This window comes from Quercus lobata, chromosome 3 (assembly GCF_001633185.2).
Source record: "Quercus lobata isolate SW786 chromosome 3, ValleyOak3.0 Primary Assembly, whole genome shotgun sequence".
In the NCBI taxonomy this organism is placed as follows: Eukaryota; Viridiplantae; Streptophyta; class Magnoliopsida; order Fagales; family Fagaceae; genus Quercus; species Quercus lobata.
Genome location: NC_044906.1, coordinates 13,933,975 through 13,949,439, shown reverse-complemented (window position 1 = coordinate 13,949,439; position 15,465 = coordinate 13,933,975). Strand labels below are relative to the sequence as shown.

At 36.2% G+C, this 15,465-nt stretch overlaps 2 protein-coding genes across 4 annotated transcripts; both read left to right on the top strand.

The window, feature by feature from the left end:
- The first annotated feature begins 5,117 nt into the window (after positions 1-5,117).
- Positions 5,118-10,061, top strand: LOC115980084 (pentatricopeptide repeat-containing protein At3g24000, mitochondrial). Of its 2 annotated transcripts, XR_004089311.1 has the most exons (4): positions 5,118-5,244; positions 8,152-8,179; positions 8,604-8,722; positions 9,551-10,061. XR_004089311.1 is itself a non-coding variant. In XM_031102351.1 (2 exons), exon 2 carries the CDS (start codon positions 5,802-5,804, stop codon positions 7,824-7,826), a length of 2,025 nt encoding a protein of 674 aa, XP_030958211.1. In that variant the 5' UTR covers positions 5,186-5,244; positions 5,799-5,801; the 3' UTR covers positions 7,827-7,862. The 2 variants fall into 2 exon arrangements, 1 of the variants encoding a protein (XP_030958211.1); XM_031102351.1 differs by lacking the exons at positions 8,152-8,179; positions 8,604-8,722; positions 9,551-10,061 and adding an exon at positions 5,799-7,862 and having other exon boundaries at positions 5,186-5,244.
- LOC115980085 (anaphase-promoting complex subunit 11) lies at positions 5,229-10,061 on the top strand. 2 transcript variants are annotated; one of them, XM_031102353.1, is made up of 5 exons: positions 5,229-5,244; positions 8,152-8,179; positions 8,314-8,326; positions 8,604-8,722; positions 9,551-10,061. In XM_031102353.1, exons 2-5 carry the CDS (start codon positions 8,161-8,163, stop codon positions 9,664-9,666), a joined length of 267 nt encoding a protein of 88 aa, XP_030958213.1. In that variant the 5' UTR covers positions 5,229-5,244; positions 8,152-8,160; the 3' UTR covers positions 9,667-10,061. The 2 variants fall into 2 exon arrangements, with proteins under 2 accessions (XP_030958213.1, XP_030958214.1); XM_031102354.1 differs by lacking the exon at positions 5,229-5,244 and adding an exon at positions 7,943-8,025.
- Positions 10,062-15,465: the final 5,404 nt, after the last annotated feature.

The window sequence follows — 15,465 nt, the reverse complement described above, 5'->3', positions numbered from 1 at the left end:
CTCATGTGCATACATTTTATTAGCTTTTCCTATCAAATATTACTAGTCGCAGACCAATGCGATGCATGGGAATAGATAAGTATTTTGTAATTATGAAATAATGTATAATTTGTTCTCCTAAATTTGTTGAAGATAATTTGTTCTCCATAAAATTAAACAATTTTTTAAAATTATTCTCCATCTTTCTATCTCTACAAATAAATCATTCTATTATTTTTGGGTTTATTCAATTGATATTTATCTATTTTTTAGGTGGTTCGTATTCTTCTAAATTATGTTATAGTGCGTTATGTTTTCCCAAAAAAAAAATTTATTTACAACTAAACTTTTTAAGTTTCAAATATATTATTCAAATTTCTCTTTCTCTTAAAGGATATTAATCATGATAATGAAAACTCATCATAAAATTACACTTAATATTACTCAAATAACCAATAGGCACATTCATACATAGCCAAGATTGTGTTTTGATATAAATTCAAATTCTCACTTTCAAAATGACTAAGTCATAACTCAAACAAAAATTAAATCAAAACAATAAGAGGGAGAGAGAGGATTTATGATAGGGAACTCAATTCAATTCAATTGGTCTTCTTCATATTTTATCCAAATTCAATTTCTTTAGATAGCTAACCAAGCATACATCTTCTTGGATTTTCTTAAATCCAATTGATCTTCATGGATTTTGAGGCAAAGTCTTCCAGCAAAGGCATCCCATAATAGTATTTAAATTTGTTACAATACAAAACCAAAAAAAGAGTAACATATCTTGTACTAAGTTATGCATCAATATTCATGTTACAACTAATATGTATGTACAAAAAAATTGATTTATGCTATACATATACAAAGGGAATACTTTATCCATAATGGTGAATACATCTATAAATTACTTGAAAATTGAATATACATTTCTATCTAAGACACAACTTTCTAAACATTGGTTAACAACTACATAAAACTATAGTAGCCAATAGGGGTGGCAAAATCTGACACGACCCGCAAACCCAACATAACTAACCCGTTTATAAACAGGTCATAGGTTGAGGCTAAATGGGTTCGGATCATATTCGAGTCGACACGGCTGATCCGTTTAATAAACGAGTTGTGTTCGTGTTCAACATGTGAACCCGTCTGACCTGTTTGACCCGTTTAGATAATAAAGGTATTAAATTTTGTTATTATTGCTTAATTTTGTTGTTGTAATTATATGTTTATTACTATATTTATGGTTGTAATTGTATTTTAATTTTAGAAATATAGAAATTGATAATAGATTATTTAGGTCATGTATGACATTTTAATCAAACAGGTTATTAAACGGGTTATTTGTATTAACTTTTACATGACTTATTGATTAAACAGGTTAAACGTGTCAGGTTGGGTCAACCTGTTTAATAAACAGGTCGAATTAGGGTTGAGGATTCTTGACACGTATACTAAACAGGTCAGGTTCGGGTCAACCCATATAGTAGGGTACTTATGGCTCGACACGACACGAACCTGACCTGCGAATACGAATTGACACCCCTAGTAGCCAAACCCCACTACAATTCTTTTACTATATTCTTTACCATAGGTTTGAGAATTTTTTTTGGTTGGTTTATGGGAACTAATGTTGTTGGCACTTAAGATCTTCGATGGCACATCACCAACAAAATTAATCGGGAAAACCTGAAGAATATGGGGGAGAAAAAAAAACTAACTATATATATATATATATATTCACACTCAACAAGTCAGTAGTTTTTTTTTTTTTTTTAATACTAATTGGGTGGCAATTGAACAGTTTTCATAGCTGCTTGATTGAGAAGAAGAAGAGTCATAGACTTGAAGGGAGCTTGAACTATTATCAGATTGAGTTTGATGGAATAGTAAATGGAAAGTTGAAAAGTTAGGAAACGTTAAGAGAGAGAGAGAGAGAGAGAGAGAAATGGAAATAGATTTGGTTTGATGGAGTAATAGATGGGAAGTTGAAAAATGGTATAAAAAAAGTATGTACTAAGAAACTATTTACTTAGAAAAAAAAATCACTTCTCAATAGGACTTTTATCCCTACAAAATCATTTTTACCATCAAATGTGGAGCTATCTATAGCAGATATGCCACATGAAATGTAAAACAAAAACATAATGAATAATTAAAGGATAATGAAATATGGTGATAGAACAAAATTGCATAATTGTGAATGCAAAAAGAAAAATGGACAAAAAAAAAAAATCAAGAAAAGTCCTTAAAGCCTAAGAACCAGAATAACTTAAACTCCTGCCCTTAAACATTTAGTTAGTTGTTTTGTTATCACCTAATAATCATTGCAAAAAGAATAATGAAAAACATCAATCTCTATAAACATTGAGGAAATTGAGGTTTCAATATTAAAAAAATCTACCTGTTTCTTCCTTCACCATTTTAAGAAAGTCCTCTATCTTGTAATTGATGCACACATCAGCCCTAAGATCCTTGCAAACAACCATTTTTTCATCACTCATTGCCACTCACAATCTAAAAATATATGAATACTTGGAAACCAAACTTATGCATTAGAAGAAAAGTGGTATTGGACTTGCAGTAACAAACACACTTGCTCCATGGTATTTAGCTATCTGAATTGCAAATGTACCAACACCACTTGAGCTCCCATGCACCTGAAATTTTAATATTCATCAATTATGCATTGGAGACACCATGTTGCAACAAACAAAAATGATAGAAATTATCATTTTAAGCTTGTATCATGCATAAATTATCAAACCATTTGTAAATTGGACCATAAATTACACTAAATAATCATAAAGGCTCAAAATTACCAAAACTTATTAAAAAAAAAAAAACCTACCAAATAATTGAGAGAGAGAGAGAGATAACCTTTTTTTGTTAGAGAAAACTATGCATAAAATGAAAGAAAAAATGACAACTTTATAGTAAGAGAGTGAGAATAAGAAAAGACAAAATAAAGGAAGATAAAGAGAAAGATGAATAATGATATTAAAGTAGAGGATAGTGGGGAGATGTAAAGGTAAGGGAATGAGAAAGGTTTGAGAAAGTGTAAATATTAAAAAGAAAAAGAAAAAAAGAGTGAATGAGTAATGTTAAAAAAATTATAGGGAAATTGAAAATAAAAAAGATAATGACATGGACACTGATGTGGCTCAATTAGAGTATAGCAATAATAAATACTACGCTTCAGCTTTTAGACATATATAGATATAGATTACAAACCACTATATAGCAGTTAAAAAAAAAATTCTCATAAATTATTTAAATAAGTCACATGACTCATTATCAGCTCTGTGGGGGTGACAAACCAGGGAGCTCATACCAATATATATGTTGGGTCGAGGGCCCAGTCTAAGGAAGAATTTCTCCTCGATCAAGCTAGGCCGAAGACAAAAGGGACGATCTGCCATTTGAGAGTGACACACCGGACCACTCCATAAAAGAGGACAAGTATTAAGAAAGAAAAGAACAAAGAAAGGCATGAAAATATCTAAGAGAAAGCTACTACTATTGCATTAATTGCTCTGCAACTAACTGAACTCTACTTTTCAGCCTTTACAACTACTCCCAATGACTTTAGAGAGGGGTTGATGGGACAAGTATCAGCACTATCAATCTAAATCTACACATGGACGGTGGAAATGGGAAGAAGATAATATAAAATAAGGGGGAATGAATGGTAACGGAGAGGGGGACGAATGATATATGAGAAGAATCAATGTCCTCAGATTATCCGAGGACGTCTCTTCCTAGTAAATCTACATTATCTTTCTTTCTTTATCATCAAGACCTGTTGGTCAATCGTCTGATTCGCTAAGATCCAAGTTTCCAACCCATTCTCTACAAATGCATTGTATTGGGCTCATTAGACCAAAACTTCATACATTTTGAGCTTAGGCCCCAATCCGTGACCCTACAAGGTCCATCTCTTATTAAATCCCTATGCGATCCTTAAATTAAAAATAAATAAATACATAATAAAAACCGCCATGTAGTTTAATACCCATGATATGCCGTTTACCTGAACTAATAAAAAAGATAATGACATGGACGCTGATATGGCTCAACTAGAGCGTAACAACGATAAATATTATACTTCAACTTTTAGATATATATAAATATAGATTGCAAACCACTACATAGCGGTTAAAAAAACAATTCTCATAAATTATTTAAGTCACATGACTCATTATCGGGTCCATCTCTTATTAAATCCCTATGCAATCCTTAAATTAAAAAATAATAATAATAAATAAATAAATAAAACAAAACAAACGCCATGTAGTTTAATACTCATGCAGTGGCGGTCTTAGACATTTTGGGGCATAAGGCGAGAACTAAAAATGGGGCCTTTTTTATACTTATATATTAATTAAATTAATGTTTATTTAATATTTTTATATAATATTTTTCATCATTATTTTCATTTTCTTCTAAATTATTTTGGTGAATTTCTTGCTCATTTGTGATATTTTCATCTAAATTTTGTGTTATATTTTTTTTATTACTAATAACAAATTTATCCATTGATCCTTTTTGAGACTCAATTAATTAATTTTTTTTAAGTTTTTCATATTCAGATGCATATATTTTAGTAGACATTTTTAATCAAACAATATATTTATAAAGACTAAAATAAAAAATAACTTTCAAGTGTAGAGCAAATGAGAAATAGAACATGATTTATATAAAAAGTATTATTGTAGTTTCACTAAACAATAACAAGTTTTTAGCAATCTCAACATATATAAATTTAAAAAAAAAAAAATTAAGTACAAGCATAACAAAAATTTAAGCACAGTCATAACACTGACACAAGACTTATTAATAAGACCCACCCACCAAAAAAAAAAAAAAAAAATCCTATCTATAACCAAAAAAAAAAAAAAAAAAAAAAAGCAGGCTTTAAAAAAAAAAACTTGAAGGCCCAAACTAAACGCCCAGTCCAGGGAGGGTCCAGGCAGCCATAATGATAAACTGATAAGTGATAAACAAAGTTACAAAACCAGCCAGGGACAGAGAGGGCCCAAATAAACAAAGTTATCTTAAATTCTTAACAAATAAAAGCCCAAATATTTATAATTTTATACCTGATTCCTGAACCTCAGAACTTGATACGGTGAGGTGAGCAGTTGAGACTTGAGAGAGGCGGAGAGCAGAGAATCAGAGAGAGGCTGAGATGAGAACAGACTGAACAGTGGAGACTGGAGACTAGAGAGAGGCGGAGAGCAGAGACTAGAGAGAAAGGTAAATTTTTTAGGGTTTTGAGTGGATTTATTTGTGATTGTTTTGTGGTTAATCTCTTAGACCGGATTTGTAGTTTATCTGGTTGTTTTTTGGTCAATGATTTTGTTTAGAACCAATGTTTAATAGGATTTACCAAAATTTTTTTTTTTTTTGGTTAAAAGGATGTGCCAGATTTTTTTTGTAATTCTTTTGAAACTAAATCCTCTACTACCCGGTTCTTTTCTAAAATTTTGGGGGCCTTAGGCAATTGCTTAACTCGCCTAAGGGAAGGACCGGCCCTTTTTTGTATGTTGTTTGGTTAGTGAGAAAAAAATAAAAAGAAGAAGTGTGCAGATGAAAAACATGAATCTAAAGGTTGGATTTTTAAGTGTTCTGTTTGCTTTAGTTTCTTAAACCAAAGAACCCATGTCCTGGATTATTGTAACTTGTATGGTTTCAAATTGCTATCCCTTAATTCTATGATTTTAAGGTAAATTGAAATAACAAGACCCTAATACTATTTTTTTTTTTTTCCTTTTTTTCTATTGTCTTTGTTTGATGCCTACCTAGCTCAGATCATGAACAAGCATATAGTTATATTGTGTACTAGTAAATCTACCTTGTACAATGCAATTTTACATGGTAAAAGCTGTTTTGGAATTCCAAACAAAATGTCAATATCTACGCGGTTTGGGTCATATGCAACTCTAGCTAGTTTCACTGATTTCGAGGCCTCAGAAGGAGAAGAAGAAGATTGTTGTGGCTCTAGTTCTTGCATCATACAAGACAAGGACCTTCTCCGCAGGAGCCAGATCCGTAATTCCCCTACGGGGCTTCATGTACTTGACTTAATTGATCGTGGTTCATTGGAAGCCAATCGTGCTCTATACAATAATTTGCTAAAGAAATGTACCCATTTTGTGAAGGTTAAAGAAGGAAGAGCTGTGCACTCCCACATTGTACATTCCCAGTTCAAGGATGACCTTGTTATTCTTAATACCATTCTCAACATGTATGCCAAGTGTGGTGCTTTGGATGATGCTCGTAAACTGTTTGACGAAATGCCTAGTAAAGACATGGTCACTTGGACTGCCTTGATTTCTGGCTATTCTCAGAATGATCATGCTGAGGATGCACTTGTTTTGTTTCCTCAGATGCTTCACTTTGGCTTTCAACCAAATCAATTCACTTTGTCTAGCTTGTTAAAGGCTTCTGGGGCCAGGCCTAATGATAAACATGGTCGACAAGTTCATGCCTTTTGTTTAAAGTATGGTTATGATTCCAATGTTTATGTGGGGAGTTCTCTTGTGGACATGTATGCTAGATTTAATCTAATAAATGAAGCCCGAGTAGTCTTTGATGGGTTGGTAAGCAAGAACGAGGTATCGTGGAATGCTTTGATTGCTGGGCATGCTAGGAAGGGTGAAGGAGAGCATGCTTTAAGTATGTTTCGGGAGATGCAGAGAGCAGATTTTAAACCAACTCATTTCACCTATTCGAGTGTGTTTAGTGTTTGTGCAAGCACTGGATCTCTTGAGCAAGGCAAATGGATTCATGCACATGTGATAAAATCAGGGGGTAAGCTTGTTTCTTTTGTAGGAAACACTCTTCTTTACATGTACGCAAAATCAGGAAGCATTGAGGATGCAAAAAAGGTGTTTGATAGATTGGTGAAACAAGAGTTGGTTTCTTGGAATTCAATGCTCACTGGATATGCACAACATGGGCTCGGGAAGGAAAGTGTGCAATGGTTTGAAGAAATGTTAAGTATAGGAATTGAACCTAATCACGTAACCTTCCTTTGTGTTCTTTCTGCTTGTAGCCATGCCGGGCTTTTAGATGAAGGACTATATTATTTTGAATTGATGAAGAAGCACATGATTGAACCACGAGTTTCACATTATGTGACAATTGTTGATCTTCTTGGTCGAGCTGGTCTTCTTGATCGAGCCTTGAAATTCATAAGAGAAATGCCTATTGAACCCACAGCAGCAGTTTGGAAAGCCTTACTTGGTGCTTGTAGGATGCATAAGAATATGGAGTTAGGTGCTTATGCTGCTGAACATGTTTTTGAGCTTGATCCATATGATTCAGGGCCCCATGTGTTGCTCTCTAATATCTATGCCTCTGCTGGAAGATGGGGTGATGTTGCGAAAGTGAGAAGGATGATGAAAGAGAGCGGGGTGAAGAAGGAGCCTGCTTGTAGTTGGGTGGAGATTGAGAATGCAGTCCATTTGTTTGTGGCAAATGATGATGCCCACCCACAAAGAGAGGATATCTATAGGAAATGGGAAGAGATCAGTGGGAAGATCAAGGAGATTGGATATGTCCCAGACACTAGCCATGTGCTTTTGTTTGTGGATCAGCACGAGAGGGAAGTAAAGTTGCAGTACCATAGTGAGAAGCTTGCTCTAGCATTTTCCCTTCTCAAAACTCCTCCAGGTTCTCCTATACGAATCAAGAAAAATATTAGAGTTTGTGGTGATTGTCATTCAGCAATCAAGTTTGTGTCAAAGTTGGTGGACAGAGAAATCATTGTGAGAGATACCAATCGGTTCCATCATTTCCATGATGGTTCATGTTCTTGCAGGGACTACTGGTAGTGCTTGCTACCCAATCATCTATGAAAATGATTGTGTCCTAAGTTTAACAGGCTATTTCCCAGTTGAAAGTGGAGTTATGTCAGCATCTGAAGTACTAAACCATCCCTGGTTCTAACATTTTCTCTAATCATTCAATGAAGGCTCTCCTTTATTTTGACTTGACCATCACGAATCCTAGTATTCCTCTGCCACATATGTGGTAGATATTTTTCATATCTTTTTTTTTTTTTTTGAGAGGGTTTTATGTATTTTTAAAGTGTGTGGCCGTATGCGATCATATTGTTCATATTAACTGTTCTGAAAAAATTGGTTTCTGGTTTTGCAGGAAAGGAGGATGAAAGTCAAGCTCTTACGTATCCTTGCCATGATATTGTGCCTTTTCCTCTTACAAATTGATTTTGTTCTTAAGTTAGTTGTAAATTCTTGTTTGGGCCATTTATGGAAACAGCTTTTCCTTGATTCAATTCTCTTTGTGAATATTTGCCGGGCTTTCAAACAGAGTATGTTCTCTTTATCTCTTGTATATCTTTTATTTTCACTGATGAACTTATAATTAATCGTGTGATATATGACCTTTATGTGTATATGTGATTAGTGTACTTTAAAATTTCTTAGATTGGATGAAGATTTATTTTTAATCAAGACATTCTCATGATTGGAACTCCTTTTTTTTGTTGATAAGTCATGATTGGAACTCCTTAGCACATATAATACTGTCGATATTGTTTATAATGTGTTGCTGCAGAGCCATAATTTTTTCCCTTGTGTTAATAATAGGTGGCATGGTGTTGCTTCATGGACTTGGGATGCCCAGGATGAAACATGTGGCATCTGTAGGATGGCATTTGATGGTTGTTGTCCTGATTGTAAGCTTCCTGGGGATGATTGCCCACTAAGTAAGTAACATACATTATCTTTGATGCAATTTCAGTTTGTTTACATGTTTTGCCATTTTGTCTTCCGTTTTTTAATTTCCTAACTTAAGGAATTCCTCGAATGAGTCTTCTCTCTCTCTCTCTAAGTAAAATCAGTTTATACTTTCAACATGTCAACCTTTTATTTTTTTCCTTTTATGGCATGCCCTTAATGTAGCTTAAATCCTATGCTGATTGCAGCAATGCCTTATTTTTTTAACTATGGTTCTGGGATGTTTGACCAGTACAAGGGCAGTGCTACTGTTGTGTACTAACAGAGAGGGAGGAACAAAGGTAGGGGGAGAAAGAAAGAAAAAAAACCGTAGCTGACAGTATTAATTGAATCATTTTGAATTGCATCTAAGGGATGAGACAATTGCATATAGAAATTGACATCTTCTTATATGTATTTACTAGCCATGTGATTGTAGTATCTTTGTTTATTTAGATTTGCATATATTGTAGTTTAAAAAAGCATTTTACACTGAGGTTGTTTCTTTCCATGCCTTTTCTCCACATGCTTTTGTTGCTGGATCTCTGAAAATATGTCATCTCAGAAAGTTAAATCTTATACTCCTTCTCCCAACAGTTTATAGTATTTTTAACATTCAGTGCCCCAAACACAACTCCCCTTCTCCCCTCCCCTCCCCAAAAAAGGGGGGAAAAAAAAAAGGTTGCGTACCTTTTTGAATAAATTCTTTTTACTGATCACAATTAAAAAGAAGAAGAAGAAAGAATTGACTTCTGCCTTCGGTAGTAGTTTGGGAAATTTTATGAGAGTAAGTATTGATGTTTAGTATTATCTTGCAGTTTGGGGTGCATGCAACCATGCGTTCCATCTTCATTGCATCTTGAAATGGGTGAATTCACAGACCTCGCAAGCACATTGCCCAATGTGCCGTAGGGAATGGCAGTTCAAAGAATGAGAGAAAAATAAATGAATTCCAAGTTAAATGAATGAATACCAGATCTTCTCCCTCTCTCTCCCTCTGTGTGTGTCTGTTTGCGTGCTTGCTACTCTTCAAGGACCTCTCAAGAACATTGCCCCATCTAGTGTTGAAGCTCCTCTTGTGCAGCCTCCAATACTACAGGCAATTTAATTAAGGGATGCCACTTGTAGCAACCTGTTAAAATGGTGAACTTGGCTTATATAATTTTGTGGCTAAACCTACATTACTACTAGAAGTTTGTGTTAATGTGGATTATATATTTGTTTAATGCAGATCTGTCAATCAAATCAATTTCTTGTACTAGGAGCTGTTGTGGTTTGCTTAGTAACAGCCCAATTATCTAGAAGTAAAAACTATTTTGCTTGATTTTATCCTCCTTTCTTCCCCTTTTATCTTCATTATTTTTGTTGTAGGATATGATATTTGTCCTTGTCTAATATGATATCTGTTCCTTTAACAAACCAGACTTTATTAATTTCTCATAGAAACTAATTTTTATTTTTATTTTTATATTTTCAAATTTGATAGAAATTATATTTGCTTAATGAGCTTCATTTGTATTGAAAGCAAAATAGGATTAGATTTATTTTCTTAAAAATAAGTATCTAAAGAGTTTTTAAAAAATGGGTCAATCTATCTTGATACAAATAATAAAGAGTTATTTCGCATTGATGCGAGTCAAGTAGGTCAACAAGAAATTAATATATTTATTATTAATCATGTTAAAGTATGTTGACCCATTTTGATATAATTTATGGATAAAATATTATTTTGATCCCTAAACTTTACTAAAAGTTTATTTTTATCTCTAAACTTTAAAAGTTTTTTTTTTTTGTCATATAATTATTGAAAAGTTTATTTTTTATCTCTAAACTATTGAAAATGTTTTACCTTTTGTCCTTGAACTTTATCGAAGTTTGTTTTTCATTTCTAAATTGTTGAAAAATATTCTTTTTTCATCTCTATTTTTTTTTTCTATACTATTAAAAATACTATTTACAAAGTTTGTAAAGAATAAAAAGAATTTTTTAAAATTTAATGATGAAAAACAAACTTTTGCTAATATTTAGGAACTAAAATAGTATTTTACCCTAAATTCATTTATACCAAACATTAACTCACAAAAAATAGTGTCATGTGGCTTGTGTTTGTCGGTCATGTCAAACATTGCCACTTTTACCAACACTAAACAAATTAAGAAATTTCTTTACCAAATTTAATTTAGTGTTATTTAAATATTTGTCATTATTGTTATTTAAAAATGTAACTTTTTTTTGTTAACACTACTTTAGTTTGAATTATTACACAATAAATTATAATTGTGGAGTCCAAATAATTTATGGGTCAGGCCCATTTATCCGTGGGGAGTCCAAAGGTCCAAGCCGAGGGGGGATATGGTCCAAACTCGATAATATAAAACACAAGATGGCCTTGGGGAACAGCCGAAGACAGTTCAGTCCTCGGCAGACCCAAAGTCCCACCGGAAAGAGGGGCAAAAACGGTATAGGACTAAGCTTGAAAGAAAATCTAAAATATCCAGGGAAAGCTGTCCTTACCGCCATTCAATACTCTGCACCTGACAGAGCCGTATTCTTCAACTTTTACAACCACCCCCAACGACTTTGGGTATGGGCTGATGGGACAAGTATCAGCCTTGGAAAGGTTTACCCTATATGTGGACGAAAGACAGTGAACGCAGGTCAGTATAAAAGGAAAAATGAGTAATCTAGAACGGGGGCTGGGAAAAATGGCCAAAAACCAGAGCCTCCCAGCCCGCCTCCAGGAGAAAGACTCCTAAGGCGAAGACAACCTAACCATGTATGCATATCACGAAAAACCCACTACCTGGTGACGAAGGCCTAGCCTTTCAAACCCACGCTCTACAAATGATGTTGTTTAGGCCTTTTTACGCGCGAACCCAATACTATTACGGTCCGCCACGAATCATGTCCTTACAATTGGCGCCGTCTGTGGAAAAGGCTTGTGTGTTGGCATAGGCGGTAAGTCGAGAGAGTTCCTTTGTCGTTTCTAACAACTGGTTATAGAGTTTTAGTGTAAAGTTCCGCTAGGGGCTACGCTTCTTGACTAGGGGCTACGCTAGGTGGCGTTAATCGCATGGATAACTCTAGGGGCTTGGCCGAGGAGCTAACTCCCCTAAAGCCAAGGTCCCACGCAAAGAGAAAACTGGGTTTTGGACAGAACCAAGGCATTGCATGGTCCTCAGACTCAAGCCTATGGGAAAACCAACTACTTGGATGAGAAAACTGGGTTTTGGACAGAACCAAGGCATTGCATGGTCCTCGGACTCAAGCCTATGGGGAAACCAACTACTTGGATGAGAAAATTGGGTTTTGGACAGAACCAAAGCATTGCATGGTCCTCGGACTCAAGCCTATGGGGAAACCAACTACTTGGATGAGAAAACTGGGTTTTGGACAGAACCAAGGCATTGCATGGTCCTCGGACTCAAGCCTATGGGGAAACCAACTACTTGGATGAAAAAACTGGGTTTTGGACAGAACCAAGGCATTGCATGGTCCTCGGACTCAAGCCTATGGGGAAACCAACTACTTGGATGAGAAAACTGGGTTTTGGACAGATCTAAGGCATTGCATGGTCCTCAGACTCAAGCCTATGGGGAAACCAACTACTTGGATGAGAAAACTGGGTTTTGGACAGAGCCAAGGCATTGCATGGTCCTCGGACTCACGCCTATGGGGAAACCAACTACTTGGATGAGAAAACTGGGTTTTGGACAGAACCAAGGCATTGCATGGTCCTCGGACTCAAGCCTATGGGGAAACCAACTACTTAAATGAGAAAAAGATTGAGTTTTGTAAGGTTGGCTACTTAATAATAATTCTAAGTTACTCAATCCTCGGCTCAAATACTGTAAAAGGTTAGTGCCAATAGGAGTGTTAAGAAGATGATGAAACACCCCACTATTCAGTGGCATAGGGGGGCAGTTCATTTTGCGGGTGATATGTCCTCGGATGGTTACTTCCTACACTGCATCGGGCATTGAGCTATCATCTCGGCTAGTTTTGGGGTAAGTATCGTTTTTCACAGGTCGGCATTGTTGTGCCAAACAACTCTATTAAAGTCGTGGTGGTATCTTTTTCTTAGCAAGCATTTTGGCCCTAGGTGTCATTGATTCAAATGCTATATTATTGTGCCGAACAGCACTTGCAAATTCATAATAGCGCCTTTCTCTTTGATAAAGGATTAGGGCCCCAAGTATTGAACTCTAAGGTCGGCGGTATTGCGCCAGGCCGACTCAGTAAGCTCATTATAATGTTCTTTCTTTTCCTGCCTAATGGGAGTTTCACCCCTAAGTATCACTTGTTCAATTCATTATTATTAAGCCGGATTGTTTTTATAAACACAGAGCAAGATCTTTTTATTAACTGGGACTTTGGCCCTAGACGTCAGCCACGGTTTAAAAATAAAAAGAATTCACAAGATTGTATGTCTATGCATTGCGCTATCATTTCAAAAATATAGAAAAAGAACATATGAAGTAAAGTGATAACAATTTTTATTAATATAAAGATGTATTACAACGTACAAAGAGGGACTTAGACAAGCCTATACAAAAAGTAGATTGCTAAAACAATAAAAAAAAAAAAAAAAAAAAAAAAAGCAATACATTAAGTAAACAGTCAGATCTCTTTTTAAACTCGTCTCCGAAGTCCTTCCAAACTCTGCCTCAGTAGCGCCCATATCGAGAGAAGGACCTTCTTCTCAGTAGCCCCCATATCGAGAGAAGGACCTTCTTCGGAAGAAGATGGAGGAGATGAATGAAGAAGATGGAGGAGATGAATGAAAAGAAGGAGGAGAAGAAGAGGGAAGAGATGAAAAGAAAGAAAAATGAGTAAAAGAGGGAGAAGGAAAAGTACCAGGATGGATCTGGTGGTGGAAAGAAGAAGAAAGAAAGGCAAAATGAGGCACCAGTGAACGAAGAGAGGAAGAAGCAGGGGCACTTGGCCTCTGCCTCAGTCCTGACTCCTAACACACTGGTGTCATGTTAGGTATGCTCATGAGAGAGCGGTTGGTACTGATGATGAGTGTCCTCGACTCAGTCACGCCGAAAGTTTGACGTGACGAGACTCTGCTTTGGATTTTGGCTGAAAGGAAGGTGAGATAGATTTTGAGTCTTCGCCATCCCTGCCCTGACCGAGCCATTACGAGCTTTATTGGAATGTGGTGTTTACGGGGGGGGATATGGTTCCTTCATTACTCGTTGTTATGGTGAACGTATTATGATTTAGTGTATAACTAGTGGGTAAAGTAAACGCTAAAGGAGGCTAAGGATTTCAGATCTCAGAAGGGTAAAAAGGATCTCTATACGAGAGCGATAGCCTCCTCCTTGTCTTCTTATAGGAATGGCAAAACGGAAGGTATTAAATTTGTCCAGGTTTCCAGAAGAACCTGTAAACAAAGATGTACCCGTTCCACTTCCCCACCTCTTCAAACAAACCGTCGAATTTAAATAGTCTCGTAAATAGAAGTCATTAAAAGCGCGTTTTGGATAACCAAACGGTGAAAACATGTCAGGAATAAGATTAAAAGAATGTCTCGTAGTTCGGTACATTTTCTAGGCAGATAGAGAACCGCCAGCATTAGTAAAAGGTCGAATTAAATGAGTCATAATAAAGGCTCAGTATTACCAAAACCCCCTTTCCAACCAGGAGGTTGGACAGCAGGGTTTTGAGGGGCTATTGTGGGGCCCAAATAATTTATGGGCCAGGCCCATTTACCCGTGGGGAGTCCAAAGGCCTAAGCCGAGGAGGGATATGGTCCAAGCTCGATAATATAAAACACAAGATGGCCTTGGGGAACAGCCGAGGACAGTTCAGTCCTCGGCAGACCCAAAGTCCCACCAGAAAGAGGGGCAAAAACGATATAGGACTAAGCTTGAAAGAAAATCTAAAATATCCAGGGAAAGTTGTCCTTACCGCCATTCGATACTCTGCACCTGATAGAGCCGTATTCTTCAGCTTTTACAACCACCCCCAACGACTTTGGGTATGGGCTGATGGGACAAGTATCAGCCTTGGAAAGGTTGACCCTATACGTGGACGAAGGACAGTGAACGCAGGCAAGTATAAAAGGAAAAAGGAGTAATCTAGAACGGGGGCTGGGAAAAATGGCCAAAAACCAGAGCCTCCCAGCCCGCCTCCAGGAGAAAGACTCCTAAGGCGAAGACGACCTAACCATGTATGCATATCACGAAAAACCCACCACCTGGTGACCAAGGCCTAACTTTTCAAACCCACGCTCTACAAATGATGTTGTTTGGGCCTTTTTACGCGTGAACCCAACACTGTTACGGTCCGCCACGAATCGTGTCCTTACAATAATATATTGTCTTCTCAAAAAAAAAAAAAATTATAATATATTGTGGGAGACAAGTCTTCCCCAAGAAGGTATTGTTTGCTTTGGGATGGACAGGGTCTACCCTTGTTTCCACCCGCACGAATTTGCTCAATCCTACATGGGGTGGAAGCAAGGGTCGACCCTGTCCATCCCAAAGCGAACAATACCTTCTTGGGGAAGACTCATCTCCCACATATATGTTCTTGAAAAAAAGTCCTATAGTTTTATACTTGTGTCAAATTGAACCCTATAATTTATAATTGTCCTAATTTAAAACTGCACTTCTACCAGTGTGAGTATGACAATCAAAACCCTTAATTAAACCCTATACTTGTGACAATCCCACTCTTAAACGTTCTTAATAACACGAAATTTGGCACTGTGGGTACCTGCCCC